At 50.5% G+C, this 21,419-nt stretch overlaps 1 protein-coding gene across 3 annotated transcripts in view; it reads left to right on the top strand.

The window, feature by feature from the left end:
* LOXL2 (lysyl oxidase like 2) overlaps positions 1 to 21,419 on the top strand; it is an 87,956-nt gene that overhangs the window by 23,088 nt on the left and 43,449 nt on the right. For all 3 annotated transcript variants that reach the window (XM_047717360.1, XM_047717359.1, XM_047717361.1), the window contains exons 2-3: positions 3,581 to 4,001; positions 10,421 to 10,596. In XM_047717360.1, coding sequence (XP_047573316.1) covers positions 3,650 to 4,001; positions 10,421 to 10,596 — 528 coding nt within the window. In that variant the 5' untranslated portion in view covers positions 3,581 to 3,649. The remainder of the gene's footprint in view (positions 1 to 3,580; positions 4,002 to 10,420; positions 10,597 to 21,419) is intronic.

Here is a 21,419-nt window from a genome sequence, read left to right as displayed (position 1 = left end):
CAGCACAGACAAAATTCTATTTTAAAGGAAATCAGAGAAGACACTCATTCTGATTTAAGAAGAATTTCCTCTGCCCTACAGGGCCCTTCTAGCTGGGCTAAGAGTCCTCTTGACACAAGACAGATTAAAAGAAGGGAAATCAAATTTCATTTCATACATACAGGAACATGGAAATTCCAAAGACAGGCAAAATGCAGTACGTAAGTCTTCCTGAACTAAAGAAAGGGGCTGGGTGTCTGGGACTTCAAAAGAAGGAATGCAGTTCACAGGGAGATGAGAAAGAGTAAATGTTTGATAAACAAATGCTAGTGGGGGCACTCAGACCCCTTAGAAACAATGGGACACACAGGACTTTGATCAGACAGGCCTTGCTAAGGTTCTTCTCTGTCCACACAACCAGTTCATGTCCTACTGTCCTTCTCTATGGTGACAGCCCTCTTCCTGGAGCAGATCTCTATCTGAATTCTTTTCCGGCAGTTGAGGGGGAAGTGAAGAGCTTTTCAGAATTCTACTGGGTTTTGATTGCTTTCATTCAAAATAATTTTCATGCTAAAACGGCCCATCTTGGAATGTCCCACCTTTAGCCCCTCCAGGTCCATCGGAGAATGAGAATTTCCTTGAAGAATGGGAGGGCTTGTGACATATACTATTTGGAGGGAAGCTGGGCTTGGTGGAGGTGGAGAGGGTTGGGATAGGGACACGTTGATAGAGGTGTAAAGCTTCAGCCAAGTAGAGGCTCGTATGACTGGACAGGTGACATGTGAAGGTCTAGAGTGAGAGTGGAGAGAGAAGGGTGGTTGGAACTGAAGCCAAGAGAGTAGGTATCCAAAGTGTAGAGGCTTCTATGCCCCGGGCAGAATTTGGGCCTTTCTTACATGCGCTGGTGGATTGTTGATGCCCTGGTAGCTTGGGATTTCTAGTTCCGGCTTTGCCTGCACAAATGCGCAATTTCAGTGGAGTCCTTAATCCTCTCGGGTTCTTGAGTTTCTCCCTTGTAGAAGAATCATGATCCTTGCCTTCTTCACCATACCTCGAGGTTTTAGTGAGCATAGTTGAGCCTGTGGGTGCAAAGGGGCTCTCATGGGAGTGAAGTGAGGGCAGGGGAGACGAGCCACCCTGCTCATTCGCCAGGCTGTGTCCGATGGGGGCTATTGCGGGAACCACTGTGACTTTCTGACCTCGCTTGTGAGTCACAGGATGACGATGTATGGATCTGCAGTGGAACTGGGGGGCCTTCCACAGTCCTCGGGCCTCTTCACCCGGTACCCACGAGGGGGAACTGGGCACTGTCCGGCCATCCTAACAGCTTGGGGCAGTTTTCTGGTCCTTCCTCGGTGGAGAGGTGCCTTGAACTGAATATGCTTAGCCTAACCCTTTATACATGGTTCAGATAGAAAGTAGTATACTTTTAGCTTCCCCCTGCTGGTCCCGGTTTTGCTTCTGGGGCCCCACATCCCAAGGCCGCTTCCTCTGTTGGGAAACACCTGCAATCCTTTGAAACTAGTAGTCCTTCTCTCTGGACTATGGAAAGACCAGGACCCATGACCTAAGTATTTATCTCTTGCTATAATCCTCACTGTGGAATTCTTAGAGGTAGTCTCCACCTGGGAATGGAGACTACAATCTTGAGAATTTAAAGTTTTCTTTAGCAAATGTTCCTGTAGTGCTTGCGATGTGCCTTTCATTCGATCTTCATGACACTTCTGTGAGCTTGGTAGTATTATCCCCATGTTACAGATGGGAAACACAGAGAGACACAGAGAAGTTAAGTATTTGCCCGAGGTTGCACAGTGAGTATCTGAACGTGGATTCGAACCCACGCTGTCTGGCTCTAGAGTCTAGAGTAGCCCCCCCTGCTCTGCTGACCGGTCCTCCCTTCCCCAAAGATGGGCCACTCAGCCTCTCTCCCGTTTGCCACAAAGAGCTTTATGCCTCCCCTCTGTGCTAAGAGCATGCTGGTCTCGGCCCCCTGCATCCTTCAGGGACAGAAGCTGAGAAAAGGGACAGAACTGTCCTGGGACATCACTGGCATCAAAACCATCCGAGGCAGCTGCTTGCAGAAACCACCACTCAGCTAAGGACAGGCCCTGCACGAGGGCTGTTTAAGGAGACTTTGCTGCTGACCTTCATTCAGCAACCTCGCCTGGCTTGTGGTCCCAAGTGCATGGTGTAATGAGATCAGGGGTATGGGCTGGCAGCCTGCTGGTGTGTCTGAGGGCCTGGAGCCTGAGAGCAGAGCCTTGGGAGGGTTCACAGGTGTGTGCAGAGAGAACAGCAACCCATGTTTTTCTGGTGTTCTTCCTGGTGTTCTTCTCTGAATCCAGAAGAGGCCATTTCTGTCTGGGTCAGCTAATATCCTAAAGGAAGGAGGACATCTCAAATAGGAAAGCCCAGACAGTACACACGGGACTCCTTTCATGTATTATTACCTTAAGCTCCATTCATCACCAGTGGCTCAGTCCCTGGAACTAGACCACCTTCTCGTTCAGTAAATATGTCCATGAACCTGCAGGGTTTACTCGGGGAAGCCAAAGAAGAATGAGCTACAAGTCCTGCCCTAGAGAAGTTTGTAACCTACATGGGGACATAGAAGTGTCTGGAAAGGTTGAGAAGTGGGTCTAGATGATGAGCCCAGCTCAGAAGGAGAGAATCCTGGAGGCTGCTTCAATAGGGATATGGCATGGAGGAGATGGGAATCCTGGGAAACCAGCTGTACAGAGGTGGGGAGGAAGGGAATGTGCTGGTGCCCTCTGCTTGCCCTTTCTACCTGCTGCACTCCTTCCCCACCAGCCCCTGTGCCCCAGGAGGGGCAACATGCTTGACTTCGGGCAGGACGGTGGGCTTGCTCAGTAGGAGACCCCGGAAAGAGCAGGAGACCAGAAGAAAGAGAGGTCCGGTGTTTATCCCTCCTTCTCCTGTGGCTGTGGTTTGGCTTTAAGACCCTTCCCTTGAGCCACAGTTCCAAACATGTGACCCTCTCAGATTGGCCATTCTCTCTGGTGCTGGCAAGCACTACCTCCCCGGCCTCCCAGGCTGGAGTGGGAACAGCTCACCTCTATTGCCAGCCCCGGGTATCATGCTCTTTCCTTCATTCCCCTGAACCTTGCTCACATCGCTATAGATCATCTTTTTAAAAATTCTGCTCAAGGGGAACCTGGGTGGTCCAGTTAGTTGGGCATCTGCCTTTGGCTCAGGTCACGATCCCAGGGTCCTGGGATCCAGCCCCGCATCAAGCTCCCCGCTCAGCTGGGAGCCTGCTTCTCCCTCTTCCACTCCCCCTGCTTGTGCTCCCTCTCTCTGTGTGTCAAATCAATAAATAAAATCTTAAAAAAGAAAAAAAAAGAACTCTGCTCAAATGAAGTGTGGATGGGCTTCTGTGCCTGCCAGGAGCCCCAGTGAAAAAAACATTTCAGAGATAGGGAAAGGTGCATAGACTGAAGAGGTAGAAATTGACACATCTGTCGGCTGGAGTCTTAGACGGGAGAAGGGAGGAGGTTGGGATCCAGAAGGTGAAGAGCTTTCAGCACCAAGCTGGACGTTTTGCAGACCCCTGTAATGTGCTTCTGTCCCTGTCTTCCAGGACGCGCCTGCCTGTCGCCCCTCACTGCCCAGCACCCCCTCGTGCAGGTCCTCTGTTCAGAAGACGGGGATGGAGAGGCGTGGAGGCTGGGGCCTCGGCGGGTGTCTGGCCTTGCTGTTGCTGCTCCCGTCCCTGAGCCTAGCACAGTACGAGGGCTGGCCCTACCCCGAGTACTTCCAGCAGCCGGCCCCCGAGTACCACCGGCCCCAAGCGCCCTCGGACACGGTGAAGATCCAGCTGCGCCTGGCCGGCCAGAAGAGGAAGCACAGCGAGGGCCGGGTGGAGGTGTACTACAATGGTCAGTGGGGCACCGTGTGCGACGACGACTTCTCCATCCACGCGGCCCACGTCGTCTGCCGGGAGCTGGGATACGTGGAGGCCAAGGCCTGGACCGCCAGCTCCTCCTACGGCAAGGGGGAAGGTAAAGGAATTGGAATTGAGTGCTCATGTTGCTGGAAACCCCAGGAACAGTGCTGTGTGAGACTGTGAGCCTGGTAGAGGAAGCTGCAGTTGCTGTCCGGTGTGAATTCCCCAGAATCCTGCATCTGGCCAGCCTCCTGGGTCTGGGCTGGAGGTGGGAACAGATGGGTGCCCGGTAAGGGCACGGGATCCATCCGTCCCGCTTTGCCTGGGGCTTTCCGTGTGTTAGGGCAGGAAGTCTTGCATCCTGGAAATGCCTCCTGGCTCGAGCGGACCGGATGGTGTCCGTCTGTACCCATGGCCCCTTGCGCCCTACCCGGGGGCCACGTGAGCCAGGGGACGGGGTGCCTTTCTTCCAGTCCCCTCTTCCTTGAAGGGGTGCCTTTTGCTCTTTCTCACAAAGGCTCCCCATAGGCCAATGTTCCCTGACTCTCCCCACCGCACTGTTCGTGTAACCTTCACACTGTTAACAGCCAAGACGCTCTTCTGGGCTTGTCCGTGACAGGAACAGAGTTGATCTGGGTTTTTCACTTTGGTTGGGCTACTCTTTCTTCCCTTGTCAAGTTCAAGTCAATATATTTTGGGGGGGGGGGAAAGAAAGATGTTTTGGTAAAAGCTTTGAGGGAGGGCTAGTATTGGTGCTATGAACAGTTTGGGGGGGGCAGGGCTAACCTGTAGTATTTTGGGTTAAGGTCTGGGCTAGAGTCTAGGACTCTAACCTTTGGAAGCCTCCCAAGTGATCGTATATGTAGCCAGGTTTGGGAGTCATCAAAATAGATTGTTATTAAGGTCCTTTCTAACTCTTGCTCTCTGTTATTCTAGAAATTACAGGGAAAATCTATGTGCCTTACCTCCTTGCAGTTGAATGTGCTCTGTGGGAGTAACCAGACCAAGAGACCACACTTACAGTGAAATGTTCTCTGAAGCTGATTTGGGGTTCCTTATCAGTGGCGAGATTAAAGCAGCAAAAATGAGTTAGCAAATGCTGGGCTTTTTTTTTTTTTTTTTTTTTTTAGAGCGGGGTGGGGAGGCAGGGAGAGGCAGAGCGAAAGGAAGAGGGAGAAGCCCAAGCAGGTTCTACACCCATGGTGGAGCCCAACACCAGACTCTATCCCACAACCCCGAGATCACGACCTGAACTGAAATCAAGAGTCAGACCTCAACTGATGGAGCCACCCAGGTGCCCTGCCAATGTTGGGCTTTTAAAGCCCACTTCCTGTGTTCTTTTCAAAACTCTGGGCATGCCGAAGGCCTGGGTGACTTAATCCACTGAGCATCTGACTCTTGAACTCAGCTCAGGTCTTGATTGCAGGTCGTGAGTTCAAACCCTGTGTTGCGCTCCACGCCCAGCATGGAGCCTACTTTAAAATGAAATGAAATGAAAATGAAAAACAAAGCCTCCAGACATGTCTCCACATTTCTACATCTTCATGTATTCTGCTGGCTGAGTGACCCACGGGTAATGTCAGGTTTGTGTTTTCAATCCCAGTCTCTCAAGCCTCGGTATTTTATAACACTTGCCAATGACTATGGGGTTTTTCCAGGGACCACTTTATTTTATTTCTACTATTTTATTTATTTTATTTCTACTCACACTTAAAGTTTACCTGTCATTAGATTAGATGGGTATGGTTTTTCCCCCCATTCCAGTTCACCTGCCCAAGTGTGGGCATGGGGTGGCCAGGGAAGTGGGTTAACCTGGCTCAGACTTTGCCCCCCAGGGAGGATGAAGGCTGGAGAAGAGTTCAAGGGAGTAGAGGGAGTGTGTGAGGGAGCAGCTGAAACTGTGGACCCTGGAGTCTGGGCTGGATTAAGTAGGACGGTACTACATGGGGGACTTGTGGGGAAGGCTGTTGGGGTCACAGGTCAGGGTGGAAATTGCAGTACAAGAAGGAGTGTGCTAGAAACATTTTGGGGGGTTGGGTGAAGATGCAGATACACAGCAGAAGGGTTGAAATGGACACTAGGGAGGGGTGCCATTGTTGGTAATGATAAGGTCTAAGCTACGACTGTGGGATAGTGACTGATGTAGGGCCAGGGAAAGACGCTGCAGAGAGAAGCTAAGAAGAGGCCAGAGAATCCTAGAACAGTCATCCCGGTGGATACTGAAACCAGCAGGACTTAGGAAGGAGAAATAGCAAAGATGAAGGGAGAAACAGAGGTAAAAAAAAAAGTGTGAACTGTCCTGTCTCCTGAACTTTGAGGATTATGTTGTCCATAAAAAGTGATACTTGGTTTTGCATCGGGAGAGGTCTATTAGATATAAAGGTATTTGAATTCTTTAGCATCAGGTTAGGATTCTTAGTACTGGGTACATGTTGGGCACTCGGTAAATATTAGCTGATTAATTTATTTTGCTTGAGGACAGTAGTGAAAACAGACGGCAAACAGTTGTTGGCATAGGAAGCAGAGAATGTGACCGGTGCCCTGGGCTGTGTTCCCAGGAAAGGAGTTTAACCTGCAGGTTGGCCCATGCATGCACTGGGACCACCGGAGCCAAGCTCTTACTATCTCCTTCTCCTCTGACATACAGGGAGTAATAAGGAAGCCCCAGGAGAGCACCTAGGCCCTCCCAGGCTTTCCAGCCTGAACTGTCAAGAGTTCTTCTCCCATAAAGTGTCTCTAAGCTCAGGGAACTCATGGACCCTTCCAGAGGGTTCTAGAAGGGACAGCTGTTCTGTTTCTCTCCCTGGGTCTCCCAGCAGCCTAAACTAGAGATGATTGCTCTCCTTGGCTTGTCTTCAGACCTAAGCTCAGATCTGATCCCTCCCCAGCCCCACCACCCTGTGCTGCCCCTCACTCCCCATTGTTCAGATCAGAGTGACCAAGCCACAGATGACCACAGTAGGGCCCCAGAGCTTCCAACTTGAACAACTGTCCTGACAACGCAGGGAACAGTTGGGCTTTCAGAGTTTCCTTTGTGATCTCTGTCTTCCAAATGGTTTGTGGATTGGTTGATAAGTCTCTTCTCTTGTCAGGAGAAGCATTTCTTAGAGTGAATGAACGGACAGTGTAGAATGAGGTTTGGTTTCAGATTGGCTGGCTCTTTGTGTCCAAAGTTAGAGCCGCACCTACAATCCACCTACAATCCAAGTGCCACTTTCCTAGCAGCTCTGAAATGACGTCTCCTGAGCTGTGCCTGGCCCACTGTGCATCCCAGCAGGAGAGAGCCAGAGCAAGGTCAGAACACAATCTTTAGGCAGGAAGCATACACGGAAACATATTGTCATGGAATCAAGCCAAAGTAGTGTATCATGCCTGGTGATGCCCTCTCGGGCTGTGTCGAAATTTACCCTTCCACCGTCTACGAAAAATTACCTGGTGAGGGGCATCTGGGTGACTCGGTCGGTTAAGCATCTGCCTTCAGCTCGGGTCATGATTCCAGGGTCCTGGGTTCGAGTCCCACTTCGGGCTCCCTGCTCAGGAGGGGAGTCTGCCACTCTCCCTCTGCCACTGCTTGTGTGCAATCTCACTCACTCACTGCCTCACTCAAATAAATAAACACAATCTTTAAAAAAAAAAAAACACCTAGTGAGAATATATCCCGAGTGGGATCATTGGCAGTGAGTTAATGCTACTTAAGAAAGCAGCTCTCTGGGGGAAGTTCATTCCCTTAGCACCCCAGGGAGCTCCTTTCAAATGTTCGTATCAAAGAATAAAGCAGGCCGGAGAGCGTCTGCTGCTCGTGGTTCCTTTAGCTGCACGCTTTCCCGCTTCCCCTCCCCTTAGCCAGGGTGGTTTCTCTCATTGCAGATGGAATAAGGGCCCTACTTCTTTTCACCATCTCTGTCCCTTCAGCAGCTTTGCCACAGAATGTTCCAAAGAGGCCTCCCTGCAAATGTGGAGGGTCTTTCCGTTGCTAGTACTTAGTAAGACAAACATTTTGTTGTCCAAGCAGCAACTGATTAGGGAACATATGTTTCCGAGGAGTTTGATGGCTGGGAAGCGAGGCCAAATTGAGAAACCGGTTGGAAACCCTCGGCCCAGATGTTTTCAATCAGCTCGTTGTTCCCCACAATGTGTCTGAGGCGCTCTGGTTCGAGCCCTAACTGGCCATCTGTTACAGCAGACGTGTCTCAGCAGGGCCCCGGAATCAGGGACTAGCCCCATGTCCACCCTGACCTTGAAGAACTTCAGATTCTCCTCAGTTTTCTTGTCTCTGCAATGGGAGTGTTTGTATCTGCTTTTCTGTATCTGTTTTCCTTGCATCTGGAAACAACGGGATTCCCTGTTTTTCTGATTAGTGGGAAGGAGGAAGGGAAAGGGGCTTGAACATGTACTAAGCACATACATTATCTCATCGAATCTCCATGGTGACCTGTTTGTTGGGGATCCTTGTTTTCACTTCAGAAATGGGAAACAGGCTTGGGTAAGTAGCTGGCCAAGTTGGTGGTGCCCAGGCCCGAGGCAGAGAGTCTGAGCCCTGGGTATCTGCCTCCATCATCCTGTTGAGGCCTGCCTGGAGCTTTGAGAAAAAGGAGACATTTGAGTTTGATTCTCATTTTATAGGGGCACTTACAAAAATCACCCTTTGGAAACCCTGTAGCACATTAAAAAATTGTGGTGAAATACACCTAACGTAAAATACTCTGTCTTCACCGTTTTTTCAATGCGCAATTCAGTAGTGTTCGTACATTCCTGTTTGTACACAACCAGTCTCCAGAACACCTCTTGTCTTGAGGAACTGGAGCTCAGTCCCCGTTAAATAACCACTCCTCATGCTCCCCTCTCCCGGCCCCTGACCACCTCCATTCGACTTCCCGTCTTTATGAACTCAACTATTCCAAGTACCTCATCTACGCAGAATTATACGGTTTTGTCATTTTGTGACTGGCTTATTTCACTGAGCGTGATGCCCTGAAGGTCCCCTGATGTTGCAGTCTGTGTTAGAATTTCCTTCCTTTTTAAGGCTGAGCACTAGACTCAGGGTATGCGTATGCCAGAGTTTGTCCAACTTTTGACTACTGTGAAGAAGCTGTAATGCACGTGGGTGTGCCGATAGCTCTCAGACACCCTGCTTTCAGATCTTCTGGGTAAATACACAGAAGCAGGGATCGCTGGATGGTATGGGAATCCCATTTTTGTTTTTTAAGTATTTATTTATTTATCGACATACAGCCATCACACGTCACATTAGTTTCAGGCGTCCAGCATTGTGATTCGAAAAGTCTGTGCATTATGCTGCACTCAGCGCAAGCAGGGCTACCATCTGTCTCCACACAACGCCATTATAATGCCACTGACTGTGTTCCCTGTGCTGTGCCTCTCGTGCCGGTGACTTCTTCGCTCCATAACCGGAAGCCTGTGTCTCCCAGTTTTCGTTTCTTGAGGAATCGCCATACTGTTTTCCAGAGTGGCTGCACCGTCTTGCATTCCTGCTGACTGTCAGCGCACAAGGGTTCCAGTTTCTTTCAACTTTGTCAACACTTGGTATTATCTGCCCTTTTGACGGTAGACATTCTAATGGTATGAGGGAGCATCTCATTGTGACAAACCCTCCAGCACTCGGCATCCTGAATTTTCTACGGAGTGCAAATCAGATGGACACACAGGAGGCAAGCAGAGCTGCACAGGGCCTCCCTGCCCTGCCTTCACCAGACTTTTAGAACGTGAAGGGGTGACTCTGTGTGTCAGTGTAGCAGGGCCAAATCAGTGGCTGGGAAGCATCAGGCAGAGAGAAGAGCACTGAATGGCCCAACCTCTGGGCTCAGGCTGTGACCCTGAGGATGAACCGTCCCCGTGAGCCAGAGCTCTGTGTCTGGAAGGTGGGAATGACCATCCCTGAGGCATAGGGAAGTCAGGGGAACTGATACCTATGAAAATGCCTGAAAAACTCCAAACCCTCAGTTACAGGTGGTTTACATTTTCGCTGAGGGGTCAGAGTTCAGCCTCTGCTGCAGATGGAAGGTGAGTCTGGCCTGCACCATGGTCAGTCTAATGACAATTGCCATCATCATCCTTGTTACCTCGTTTGAGGAACGATGGGCCAATAACAAACTAGACACAGGCCACATATTCTCTCTAACCTCTATGTAGCCCTGCAGTTGACGTGTCTGATGAGAAAGAAGGGCTTTGACCAAGGTGCCAAGGCTAAATGGCTCTCTCAGAATGAAACCCAGCTTGGCATCCAAAATCTCTGCCCATTCTACTAACCATGTAACATCTGGGCGCAAATCTGGTTTCTGTCCAAATCACATTCAGTCTAGCACATCCCCAAATCACGTCAGCTGCCTACTCTGGAAAGGGGACCCAGATGCCCTAGAATGATATCCAGTATCTCGAACATACCAACCATCAATTGATGACCACAATAACTGCCAAAATTAGAGAAAAATTCTCTCTGGATGATGTTGGTGCCCCCCAAAGATGCAAACCAACTTTGATGCAGCCCTTGGTCTCTCTCTTCTCTGCTTCCTTCAGGGCCCATCTGGTTGGACAATGTCTACTGCACGGGCAGGGAGGCCACCCTCGCAGCCTGCTCCTCCAACGGCTGGGGCATCACCGACTGCAAGCACACAGAAGACGTGGGTGTGGTGTGCAGTGACAAAAGGATTCCTGGTTTCAAATTCGACAATTCGTTGATCAACCACATAGAGGCAAGTCTTGTGTTCTTGATGACGCCCACATGTCAGTATTTTCCTTCTTCCATGTAACTCGATTCTCATCTACTGATTCCAAGAAGAGTGTGTGAGTGCTAAGGAGGGGACCCAAGCCAACCTGATTTGGTGTGCGGGGGGGCTGCAGGAGTAGGGGAGACCACCAGTGGGTGGGGAAAGGGTACTCATTCCAGACACGAAGAATGGCTTGGGTAAGGCACAGAGGCCCTGAGGCATGAACGGGGGTAAGTAGGTCAAACAGGCCAAGAGACAAGGTGAATGTAGGAGTGGTGTGAAAGGAAGCTACAGAGGGTGCACAGGAAAGCCCCTCTGGGCTCTGTCAGGAGCCTGCCGTTTGGGCTGGGAAAATGTACTAGTTATCAAATGCTGTGTAACAAATTACCCCCCAAATTTTGCAGCTTCAAACAATAGCCTTTATGATCTCACTTAGTTTCCAAGGGAATCCGGGAGCAGCTTAGCTGGTTGACTTTGATCACATTCAGGCAGGGGGCCCTGTCCCAAGCTGACTCACGTGGCTGTTGGCCAGCATTCGCTGCTGGCCCTCAGCTGGATCTTTCTGGTCCTCTGCCTCTCTATAGCCTGCCTGGGTGTCCTTACGACATGACCATTGTCCTTCTCCAGAGTGAGTGATTCAAAAGAGAGAGAACGGGAGCAAAACACGGAGGCCACAGCCTTCCAATCTTGGAAGCGATAGACCATCATTTCTGCTATATTCTGTTGGTCACACAGTGTGGGAAGAGATTACCCAAGGGTGTGAATGCAGAAGGTGGAGACCACTGGGGGCCATCTCGGAGGCTAGCTACCAAAGGACCATTGTTTCCAAATCTAGCTGGGGATCAGAATCACTTTTTTTTTTTTTTAAGATTTTATTTATTTAAGGGGCGCCTGGGTGGCTCAGTGGGTTAAGCCTCTGCCTTCGGCTCAGGTCATGATCTCAGGGTCCTGGGATCGAGCCCCGCATCGGGCTCTCTGCTCAGCAGGGAGCCTGCTTCCTCCCCTCTCTCTCTGCCTGCCTCTCTGCCTACTTGTGATCTTTCTCTCTGTCAAATAAATAAATAAAATCTTAAAAAAAAAAAAACTTTTAAAAAGATTTTATTTATTTATGTGACAGAGAGAGACACACAGAGGAGAGGGAACACAAGCAGGGGAAGTGGGAGGGGGAGAACCAGGCTTCCCCCTGAGCAGGGATCCTGATGTGGGGCTCGATCCCAGGACCCTGGGATCATGACCCGGGCCAAAGGCAGATGCTTAACGACCGAGCTACCCAGGTGCCCCCAGAATCACTTTTCTAAAATGCACATACTGGGGCCTCACCCCTGACCTCCTGAAGCAGAATTCCCACTAGGGAACTAGACTAGTTTTGAAAGTTCTCTCAGATGATTCTGATGTTGCCAGCCTGCCCCAAGTCAGCATTTGGAAATGGCCAAAGGGCTTGAGACCCTTCTACATTTATGGCTACGTTTCAGAGTTAGCTCGTCAATAAGTTCTCCACGTGAACAATAAAACCAGCAAACCTTCATGGCACTGCTCTTATGGACAAGGTACCTGAGGCTTAGGATAGCCTCCTCAGGGACACGTTGGATGTCACCCCCGAGGCACTGTGGGATCTGCCTAAAGCCAAGCCAAAGGGCCTTCACTGTGCTTTACCCCCCAGCTGACCTTAGAACCAACTTGAAATTGCCCTATTTGGGCTTCAGAGGAAGTTCTCCCCAGACTGTGGTCTTTACATTTTCCTCCCATGACTCACACTGTCCCACTCTTTTCTCATATGTTCCTAGAGCACACTGAGTACGCTGGGAACTGGTCCAAGCCTGCCTTACAGCAGGGAAGAGGATTTCTAGCTTTCTCTCAGCTGGCAGGATCAGACAGCTTCTAGCTGACACTCTTCACATGCTGCTGTTTTATCTGGGAGGAATAGAAGGGATTGGCAAAGATCTGATGTGCGTTAGTGCTCCAGATATTGACGACAACTTGGCTTTACCATAAAGTCTGTGATTTGGAGGATAGGCTTGTCCAGTACAGTTTCACGTGTTCTATCTCCGCTCCTTATCACCTCATACGGAATCATTAGCACCCAATTTCCAAGGAGATTGGAAGCTTCTTGCTGGGAGGGGTCTGTCTAATTCACCATTGTATCCAGTACAAATAGCGTTGGGTACCTGATAGGAACAGTGTCTCCAACCCCTAAATTTTCTTCTTAGGAATGCGTATCCGAGATCATCTTCCCCATAGGTGAAGAATCTCCCCGGGTCAAATATCAAATTAAACAGTGGTAAGAAGCACATAGGAGCAAGTCATTCCTTTGTAGCATCACCCTGCTTAATCGAAAAATGAGCTTATTTGTAGCATCTTTAATGGGCCTTTCTTCAGCCTAGAACCTCGGGATAGTATAGTTGGATTGTCATGTGAAGATCCAGGCTTCCAGGCATAAGAAAGTCACTGATGGTTTGACTAGAAAGAAGGTGGGCCAACATGTCCGTGGGTTTGGGGGCGGGGGGAGAATGAAAGGACTCCTCCACCATTAGAAAAAAATGATTCTGGAAAAAGGACTCTGGGCATGGCATGTCAACAGAGAAGTGTCTGTTGAATCTGGTCCTAGAAAAAGCAGACCCTAGACTGGGTAGAATAGGCAGAGAAATGACCCCCCAAAATATAGGAAAAAGTACTTCTTTTTATTCTGGAAATGCTGAGAGTCCACCACAAAAGCTTCGTACCTGTCTTTATTATTTTTTTAAAGATTTTATTTATTTATTTGACAGAGAGAGACCACAAGTAGGGGGAGCAGCAGGCAGAGGGAGAAGAAGAAGCAGGCTCCCCACTGAGCAGGGAGACCGATGCGGGGCTCCATCCCAGGACCCCGGGATCGTGACCTGAGCCAAAGGGCAGATGCATAACTGATGGAGCCCCCCAGGCACTCCAGTGCCTGTCTTTTTTCTGGACATTTGTTGGGTGCATGCTGTACACACAGCATGGTCGGGGACCCCATTGGGGAAAAAAAAAAGACGTGACCCTATGACCTGAGAAGACAAAATGCATGCCTTTGGAAAGCTGGGGGATCATTCCAAGGTGAGGAGCCTAGACCCTAAATGAACTTACAGTAACCCAGAGAGGACTACCAGGGTGGGATGGGGATGACTGGTTGGAAGGGTGGCATGACTCCCACCGCCTTCCACCCTCTGCAGGCTCCTCGAAGTCCTCCCTCTTCTTCATACAGTTACTGTAAGCCACACTGGGAGCTTTCTTGCCCAGCCACAGACACTGAGGAAACTTTCAGCTGATGAGCCGTCCTCTGGAATCTTCTTCCCTTTGGTGTCAGCTGAACGGAGGTCATGAAAGGGCCCACATCTCCAGATGGCTGAGGAGAAACTTAGAGAGTTGCCAGTCCATCTAGAACTTTGTGGCTAAAGCTCACGCTTCTTGTCAGAGCTGGCCTGATGGGTAGGGAGCCGCCCAGAAAACTTACAGGGATATTTGTGGGATGTTGAGAAGTTTCTCCAAAATACCTCATGTAATAGCCTGTGTCATGGAATCTTTCCTCTTGGCTACAGAAATGTCCCCTTGTAGACGTTTGTGGGTGAGAGCAAGAGATGTACGCCGGTAGACATGCAGTTTGGTGGGCGACTGTGGGATGACTAACGGCGCCAGGAAACGCTGCCAGTGAATCCGTGAACACAGTGGATGGTCTCGAACCATCGTTCCTGGGGCCCAGCTGCTGCCTCTCTAACAGCAGACGTTTATGTGGAGATTAAAATGTGCCCTGGAAAAAGTTATAGGGGACACAAAACTAGAAGGGATTGCTGGAATATAACATTATTAAATGAGATTCAGAAAAACCTCAGGATGTTGAGAGAATAGGCCCAAACTATAATAAAGTGGGATGAATAGAAGGTCCTATATCAAGGTCCTATATTGGAAGAAAAAAATCAGCCATAGAGTGAAAGCCCAGGACAGTGACTGAAGAGCACTGACTGTATCTTTAAAATCCCTGCAAGGGATTGGCTGACTAAAAGCTCTGTATAAGCCAAAGCTATGATATGGTGGTAAAAACAAAACAAACAAACAAACAAAATCCCAAAATGTGAATATGCACTGACGCACTGATGGAAAGATTCTTCCCCTAAACTGTTTGTTTTTTAGATCGAGGGCAGGATTCAGATCTGGGGCCATCCCCTAGCTAGATCACCCCGAGGATGGACCAGCAGGATGGAGACAGGTCTGGAAACCATATCAAAGGAGGAGAGGAAGATTTGGTGACGAGAAGAGAGAGAGGAGGGGCGTCATGTGGGTTCTCTAAGTTTCAGCCGTGCTATCATGGAGAAGATGTGTGATTGATTCTAACCCAGTACCAAGATGGGTAAGAAGGTAATGGGACTTAGATTTCGGCTCCGCCTGGAAACTGTTAATACTTAGGGCCGCTCCACAGCGCATGCGGCTACCCTGTAAGTAGCAAGCTCCCGTCACAAGTGTCGTTCCAGCAGGAGCGGGATGACCTCCCTGCCAGGAACGTGCAGCCAGATTCCTACACTGGGAAGGAAGCCGGGTGAGGCGATTGCCAAATTCTAAGATCCCTCATTACTCTGTATTTACAAAAGTACACCAAGCCCACGCAGGGGGTGCCCATAGCTGGCAGTCAGCGGTGCACACCATTGTGGGAATCGGCTTCTCTTTCTCTCTCTCTCATGCACATGGAAGGGCTACCCGCTGGTGTGTGTGTTGTGTGCTCTGGCTCTCTCCCTGCCTCTTCTCTGGTCCTGCCCAACCTTGGCCTTGAAAGCAGGAGCAGACTTTTGGCCCTTATTCTTCCACATCAAAGTGTGAGCACTAAGGTCCTCCTGTGACTTCCCCAGTTCGGGGTCCATAAATTCGAAAGTGGCCAAGAGTGGAGTGTGGTCAAAAAGAGTTAATGCTTTCTCTGTGGCTTATGACTCCAGGTGCAAAAGACTGGCCCAGTGAACGAGATAAGGACACTTCCCCCAACCCGCCCCTGCCCCATCTCTTCCCACTCTGAAGGGTACAGCCAGGATCTCTAACTCTACTCTAACGTCCATCCTCATTGACTCCTAGAGATTGGGGGCAGATCACAGACCATTAGAGGTGACCCTCACAGGCTTGTGCCTTCTCCGGAGTGCACTGGAATTCCCCCAGCAGAGAGTGGAAGAAAACTGAGCCATCAGTCTAGACCAAGTTCATCCCACTTTGGAATGCCAGAGACGTGAGTCACTAAGCCCTGGGGCCCGGCTGATGAATCTCACTCAATGAGCTAACTGTGTTTCCAGTGGACTCCTCTGTCTGCTTGGGGCATCCCTGGGGGCTCTTTGACACTTCTCGGATTCAGTTCCAAAGAAGGGAGGAAGCCCATCTCCTTCATAGGAATGACCCCACCAAGGGAGAGTTCACAGGTTTGGCCCCTGAGCTACCTGTTGGCGGGCAGCCAGAACCCTGGGCAGTCCATTCTCTTTATGAAGATGAGCTGCTTGAATTCCGTCCCTTCCGGTTTGACCGTCTGTAATCCAGAGTGGCAATGGTTTCTCCATCAAAACGACACAGCATGCACTTATCATTTACAAGGGAGTTTTAAGTGTTCTGGAGAGGAAGAAACTCAGATGATTTCTGTCAAAGAGCTTAGCAGGCTATAAAGTGCTTCGTTAGGTTAGCGGCCACCCCCTCCGCCCCCACCCCCTGCCCCAGTCCACCACCTCGGGTCACGGCATCCAGAAAATTCGCCAGGGGGAGTTGCAGTTCTCTGGTCTTCAGACACAGACTGTATGCAGTCACATCTTGCTAGGGAGCCTGTCTTAGACTCCGGAGTGGAAGGCAGGACGCTTGAGTTCTGGTCTGGTGGAGCCTGAGACTCGCAGCTCTTCTGGAGTGCCTGACCCTTCCTGGGTCTCTGGACTGCAAAAGCGACGTTCTCACAAGGCAAACGAGTCAGAGGCCAGCCCTCAAAACCTTCTCAAAAAGAGGCAAGCAGGACCAAAGTCTGCCATGCAGAATACTATTGCTTCTGAGCAAACGGATCCTTTTTAAACCTAGGAAACAGAGCCCCAGCTAAACCTCCAGGGTTTCAGAGGGTCTTAACTTGAGAGACTTTGTTTCCTGTGTGTGGCAGTGGACAAGCTGGAAAAAGCATTAGATAAGAAGAGATTGCAAATCCAGATGCCCTCCTGAGTCAGCCTCTCCACACTGGCTGTTGTGCGCATTGCTAACTCTTGTGTCCTAGAAGGACTCGGGGCTGGAGCCATGTGTTGTGAGATCAGGGAACATACAGATCTTTTCCTTTTCTTCACCCCCCTCACGCCGCCTTCTTCTGTACCCATTTTTTAAAGGCTCTCTTGCAAAGGCAGTTAGGTTACCAGGACTGATTGGAAACCCCCGGGGCTGTGAGATTTAGGGGGGCCCATCCCTCAAGTGGCCCCCAATCCTCAGTTTCTCCTTTTGACAGCAGGGAGCCCCGAGGTCTGGAGAGGCCCCTGGAGGGACAAGGAGGCCAGAGCTGGGAGAATCTGGTACCCCTACCCTCCACGCTCTCACATTCTTCTGGAAGGGCATGGAGACCTGAAAAAGCTCTTTCTTCTCTTAACCACGGGAACTGAGGCTGGTGTGAATTCTTAAAATTCCAGGAGCCCAGGTTTGTTATTAGTCACCCTCAGCTGCCAGAATGCTTCAAGGTTTCCCTTATCTCACCAGCATCTGGGGCCTCTAGGAAGGTCTGAGAATTTCCCAGCCGAAAGTTGCCCCCTGTCCCCGCTTCCCCCGCCTTCCACCAGAGCGTGGGTGCAATGGGTTACACTGGGTGGTTTAGGAAAGGAAGGGGGTCTGTTCTCATCTCTGTCCAATTTCAGGGGTAGGAGCCCCTCCAAGCTTCAGTATAGTCCTGTTTCCCCTGAGGGCTGCAGGATAGCTGGATGGCCTCCCTCTGCGGCAGGAGAAGATGTGGGAGCAAGCAGGCAGTTTGTGTCAGACGGACGCTCCCAACGAGGGACTGGAAAGCTACCCCACAGCCTCTGAATCCCTAGTCTCGCTGCCCCGTTGAGCAGGGCCGTTCAGATATAGCTGGGTGGGGTTTGTCTCGTAGTTCACGGGGAGTTTGGGCAAAAGGATGTACATATAAGATCCTGACTGGTGCCACCATTCCATGATTCTATTTACTGAGTCTATGTGGTCGGGGCTTGCCAGCCACCACAAGGAACACAAGAGAAGTAGTTCCAGGGTGACCTATTTTCCCAACTGAAAAATAGGTCCGAGCCTCTGAAAAGCAAAAGGGCATGTGTGCGGATAACAAAACAAAATACTTGAAATTGCGCCCATCCCGACGGACCTGGGAACCTGATCCCTGGCGAGGGCGTTGTCCGCACAACTCTTCGAAGAGGACAAGTACGATTATGATTTGTGTGTGAAGCGAAATAAGCGACATTGTGCTTACCTGTTCGATGGAAGAAACAGCCGTGTGACAGCTTATCTGAGATGAAATCAACGAGTGGACAGCAGGGACTCGAAGTTCGATCGTGTGACTGGGATGGGGAGTTTGTGGCCGTTTGGAAATGGAGACAAGAGAGGATATGGAAGGGTAGATACAGAAGGGATGCAAAATGGGAGAAGTGGGCAGGAGACTCTCACCCCCCAGGCGGGGGATCCATTCTGTGGGGCGATCCCACTCATGTGGCTCGGGTGGGGCTGCCCTGGACCGGAGCCATTCAAATTAGTCACTTCAACCATGCCGGAGGGGTCAGTGCCAAGGAATCCCCGCCCCTCGCCCCGCTCCACCCCCCTGAGGCTGGTGCTTAGTTAGCTGGATGCTGGATCTGGTCCTGCATTCATCTGATACGTTTTAATCAAGCACCAGACAGATAGCAGGCACTGGGAGTAAAGAGATTGATGAAGCGGACAGCCTTGCCTTCCTGGAGATTACAGTCTAGGCATGAAGGACAGTTTTACAGATCGTGACTTAGTTACCATGGTGGTAATTACCCCACGAGGCAGGAGGCACCCCCAGCTGGGAGTCTGGCCCAGGACTTGGCTGGGCTGTGGCCTCAGTGCCCCTGCTGGCTCAGAGGGACTGGCTGCTGGAGCAGGTGTCCCGCCAGCTTCCTGCACACTGGAGGGCTTGCTTGTTCCCCAAAGAAGCAGTCTCTGTTACCTACCCCAGTGCTTTCTGGTTGGAAAATGAAATACAGAGCATTCGGTTTTCCAGAAACCTTGTGAGGCTCTTGATTTATAGGAGGAGGGCCCGGACAGAGTGCTGGTTTTTTCCTCTGGTGGCTCAGAATGACCTCAGCTCTCCACACCACCACCCCCCGACTGGTGGCCATCCCGCAGAGCTGAGCCATCACGGCAATGCCTTCTCTCTTGCCCTTCCTCATCTGACCCGGTGGAAGTCCCTGGATAGAGAATGTGTCTTTTTACTTGGCTCCTTACTCTGTGAATTCCTGATTTGATCATCAAAAGGAGATAATTACAGGGGCGCCTGGGTGGCTCAGTCTGTTAAGCATCTGCCTTCGGCTCAGGTCATGACCCTGGGGTTCTGGGATCGAGCCCCGCATCGGGCTCCCTGCTCATTGGGGAACCTGCTTCTTGCTTTCCCTCTGCCTGCTGCTCCCCCTGCTTTGTGCTCTTTATCTCTGTCAAATAATAAGATCTTTAAAAAAAAAAAAAGGTATCTACAGTGTGGCCAGATTCTTCAACTACAGCATGCCTCATGCTGTTTACAGAGAATACCCACTTAGCTAAATCACCTAGATATGTGCTGAGGGTCAGGTCAGCTTTTAATTCAGCCCAGAAACCTCCTTAGCATCAGGTTTTGAGAGGCGAGGGAGGGTGTTAATGGCCAGGATGACAAGGGTGCGCGTGGAGAGAGTGTAGACGTCCTACTTGTCCATCCATAGGTCACACACGTAGTGTTTATGCTCTGAAGAGAAACAGGCATTGCCTGGTTGGTTATTTTGCTTTAAACAAAGAATAAAGGGAGTCTTTATTACACTTTTAGCTCGGGAGCTCAATGTTCAGCTAAGACGAATTCCTGTGATCGGAGTTTTAAAAACCATTATTGGTTCCTTCCAAAAATGTTCGAGGACCCACTATGTGTCGTGTCTGGGATTGGGGGCCATGGGTGAGACGGAAATGAATAAGGCACCGTCCTGCTCTCAGGAACTCACAGTTCTGAGCTGGTAAAAACACACTGGAAAGATAAATAATCAGAGTGCAAGATGGTCAGGCTAAGTCAAGGACCAACTGAGCGACCCAGAAAGCAAATGTGCGGGGCACCTGGGTGGCTCAGTGGGTTAAGCCTTTGGCTCAGGTCATGGTCTCAGGGTCCTGGGATCGAGCCCCGCATCCGACTCTCTGCTCAGCGGGGAGCCTGCTTTCCCCTCTCTCTCTGCCTGCCTCTCTGCTTGCTTGTGATCTCTCTCTCTGTCAAATAAATAAATAAAATCTTAAAAAAAGAAAAAAAAAGCAAATGTGTGGGGAATAAAGAAATCCAATCTCTGTGGACCAGATATTGGGGGAGGGGAGCTTTGTGGGGGAGATGGTTTTGTCTGTATCCTGTCAGGAGTGACAGCAAGAGACTGGTGTGTCGGGTTGGCCCGTGCGTCCCAGGGCCTCACACGGTGCCAGGAGCATTCAACAGACACGTTCAAATGCATGAAGTAGATTGTCCCTGTGGTCAGTAGGACTCAGAGAGAAGGAAGAGAGAATTCCAGTGAGGTTCAATGCTGGGCTTTAAGGAGTGATGTCTGTGGCAGTGAGAGAAGGTCGCTGGCTGGAAAAAAAGGAAGGGAGGGTGTGGTATGGATCAGACCTGGGAGTCTAAGGCCTGGGGAGCTGTGGGAAGGTTTGGAGCAAGACAGGACTACTCAGTGGGCAGGCTGGTGTGAGAGGTGGACTGGGTTGGCAAATCCTCCACACCAGGTAGACACTCAGCCTGTGTGAAGTGACAGAGTTCCAGTCATTTCATTCCCGCAGTTCCCCTGTTGCCACCTGCCTGGCAGATGGAGATGGGATTGGGGCAGTGATGGGAGGCTTGAGGAGGGGAAGGTGGAAACAGCAGAATAAAGGCAGCTGAGGACTTAGAGAGCAAGATTCAGAGAACTGTTAGCAGTAGGGGGATGGGGTTGGTAAGCCAGCAGAGGTTGAACCAGCCGTGCATTCTCGTTGGAATGACTGCATGCTCGAGTATCTCACCAATGCCATCCTCCCTCCTCCACACCTCTCCTGGGATGCCTTCTCAGGTGGGAAGGCCTGGGCTGATGTTCAGGGACAGCTTCTAAAGCAGAGGGAAGGAAGATAATTGGGCTAAGATGGGGCCCTTACCAACATGCCTCCCAGGATGGGGGTGCTTCGTTCTCAAATTACGATGTCCATATAGGCTGGCTTTCTTGCTGGCCTTGCCTTGCCTCCCCCGGTATCTCTACCTGATGCAATCTTCAACTAGGCTTTCACAATTGGTGATTTTTCCTCCTTGGCGACAGCCCCAGACTGTCACATTGTGGAATTTCTGCAAGTCGTTCACAGACGCTGCAAATGTGAAATGTCGTGCGGCCCCAAGCCTGGGAGTCCAGGCGTGGTGCTCCTGTGTCAGCCTTTCTTTCCACCAGCCCCTCTGGCTGAAGCAAGGCAGGGCCTCACCTCCCTGCACCTTGGTTTGCCCTTTTGGAAGTGGCTAGTCCTCACTCCCAGGGCTGGAGCCGTGCCGGGGACGAGATGAGTTCTGAGTAGGACGAGTCTAGAAGGTTCTGTGAATTCCTTGGAGGAAGGCCTTGTTGGAGATCTGGGTGAACTCTTATCTCTGCCAAGAGAGAGAGCAT

The sequence above is a fragment of the Lutra lutra genome, chromosome 2 (assembly GCF_902655055.1).
Source record: "Lutra lutra chromosome 2, mLutLut1.2, whole genome shotgun sequence".
In the NCBI taxonomy this organism is placed as follows: domain Eukaryota; kingdom Metazoa; phylum Chordata; class Mammalia; order Carnivora; family Mustelidae; genus Lutra; species Lutra lutra.
The sequence above is the reverse complement of the archived record's forward strand: the minus strand, read 5'-3'. Positions and strand labels throughout refer to the sequence as shown.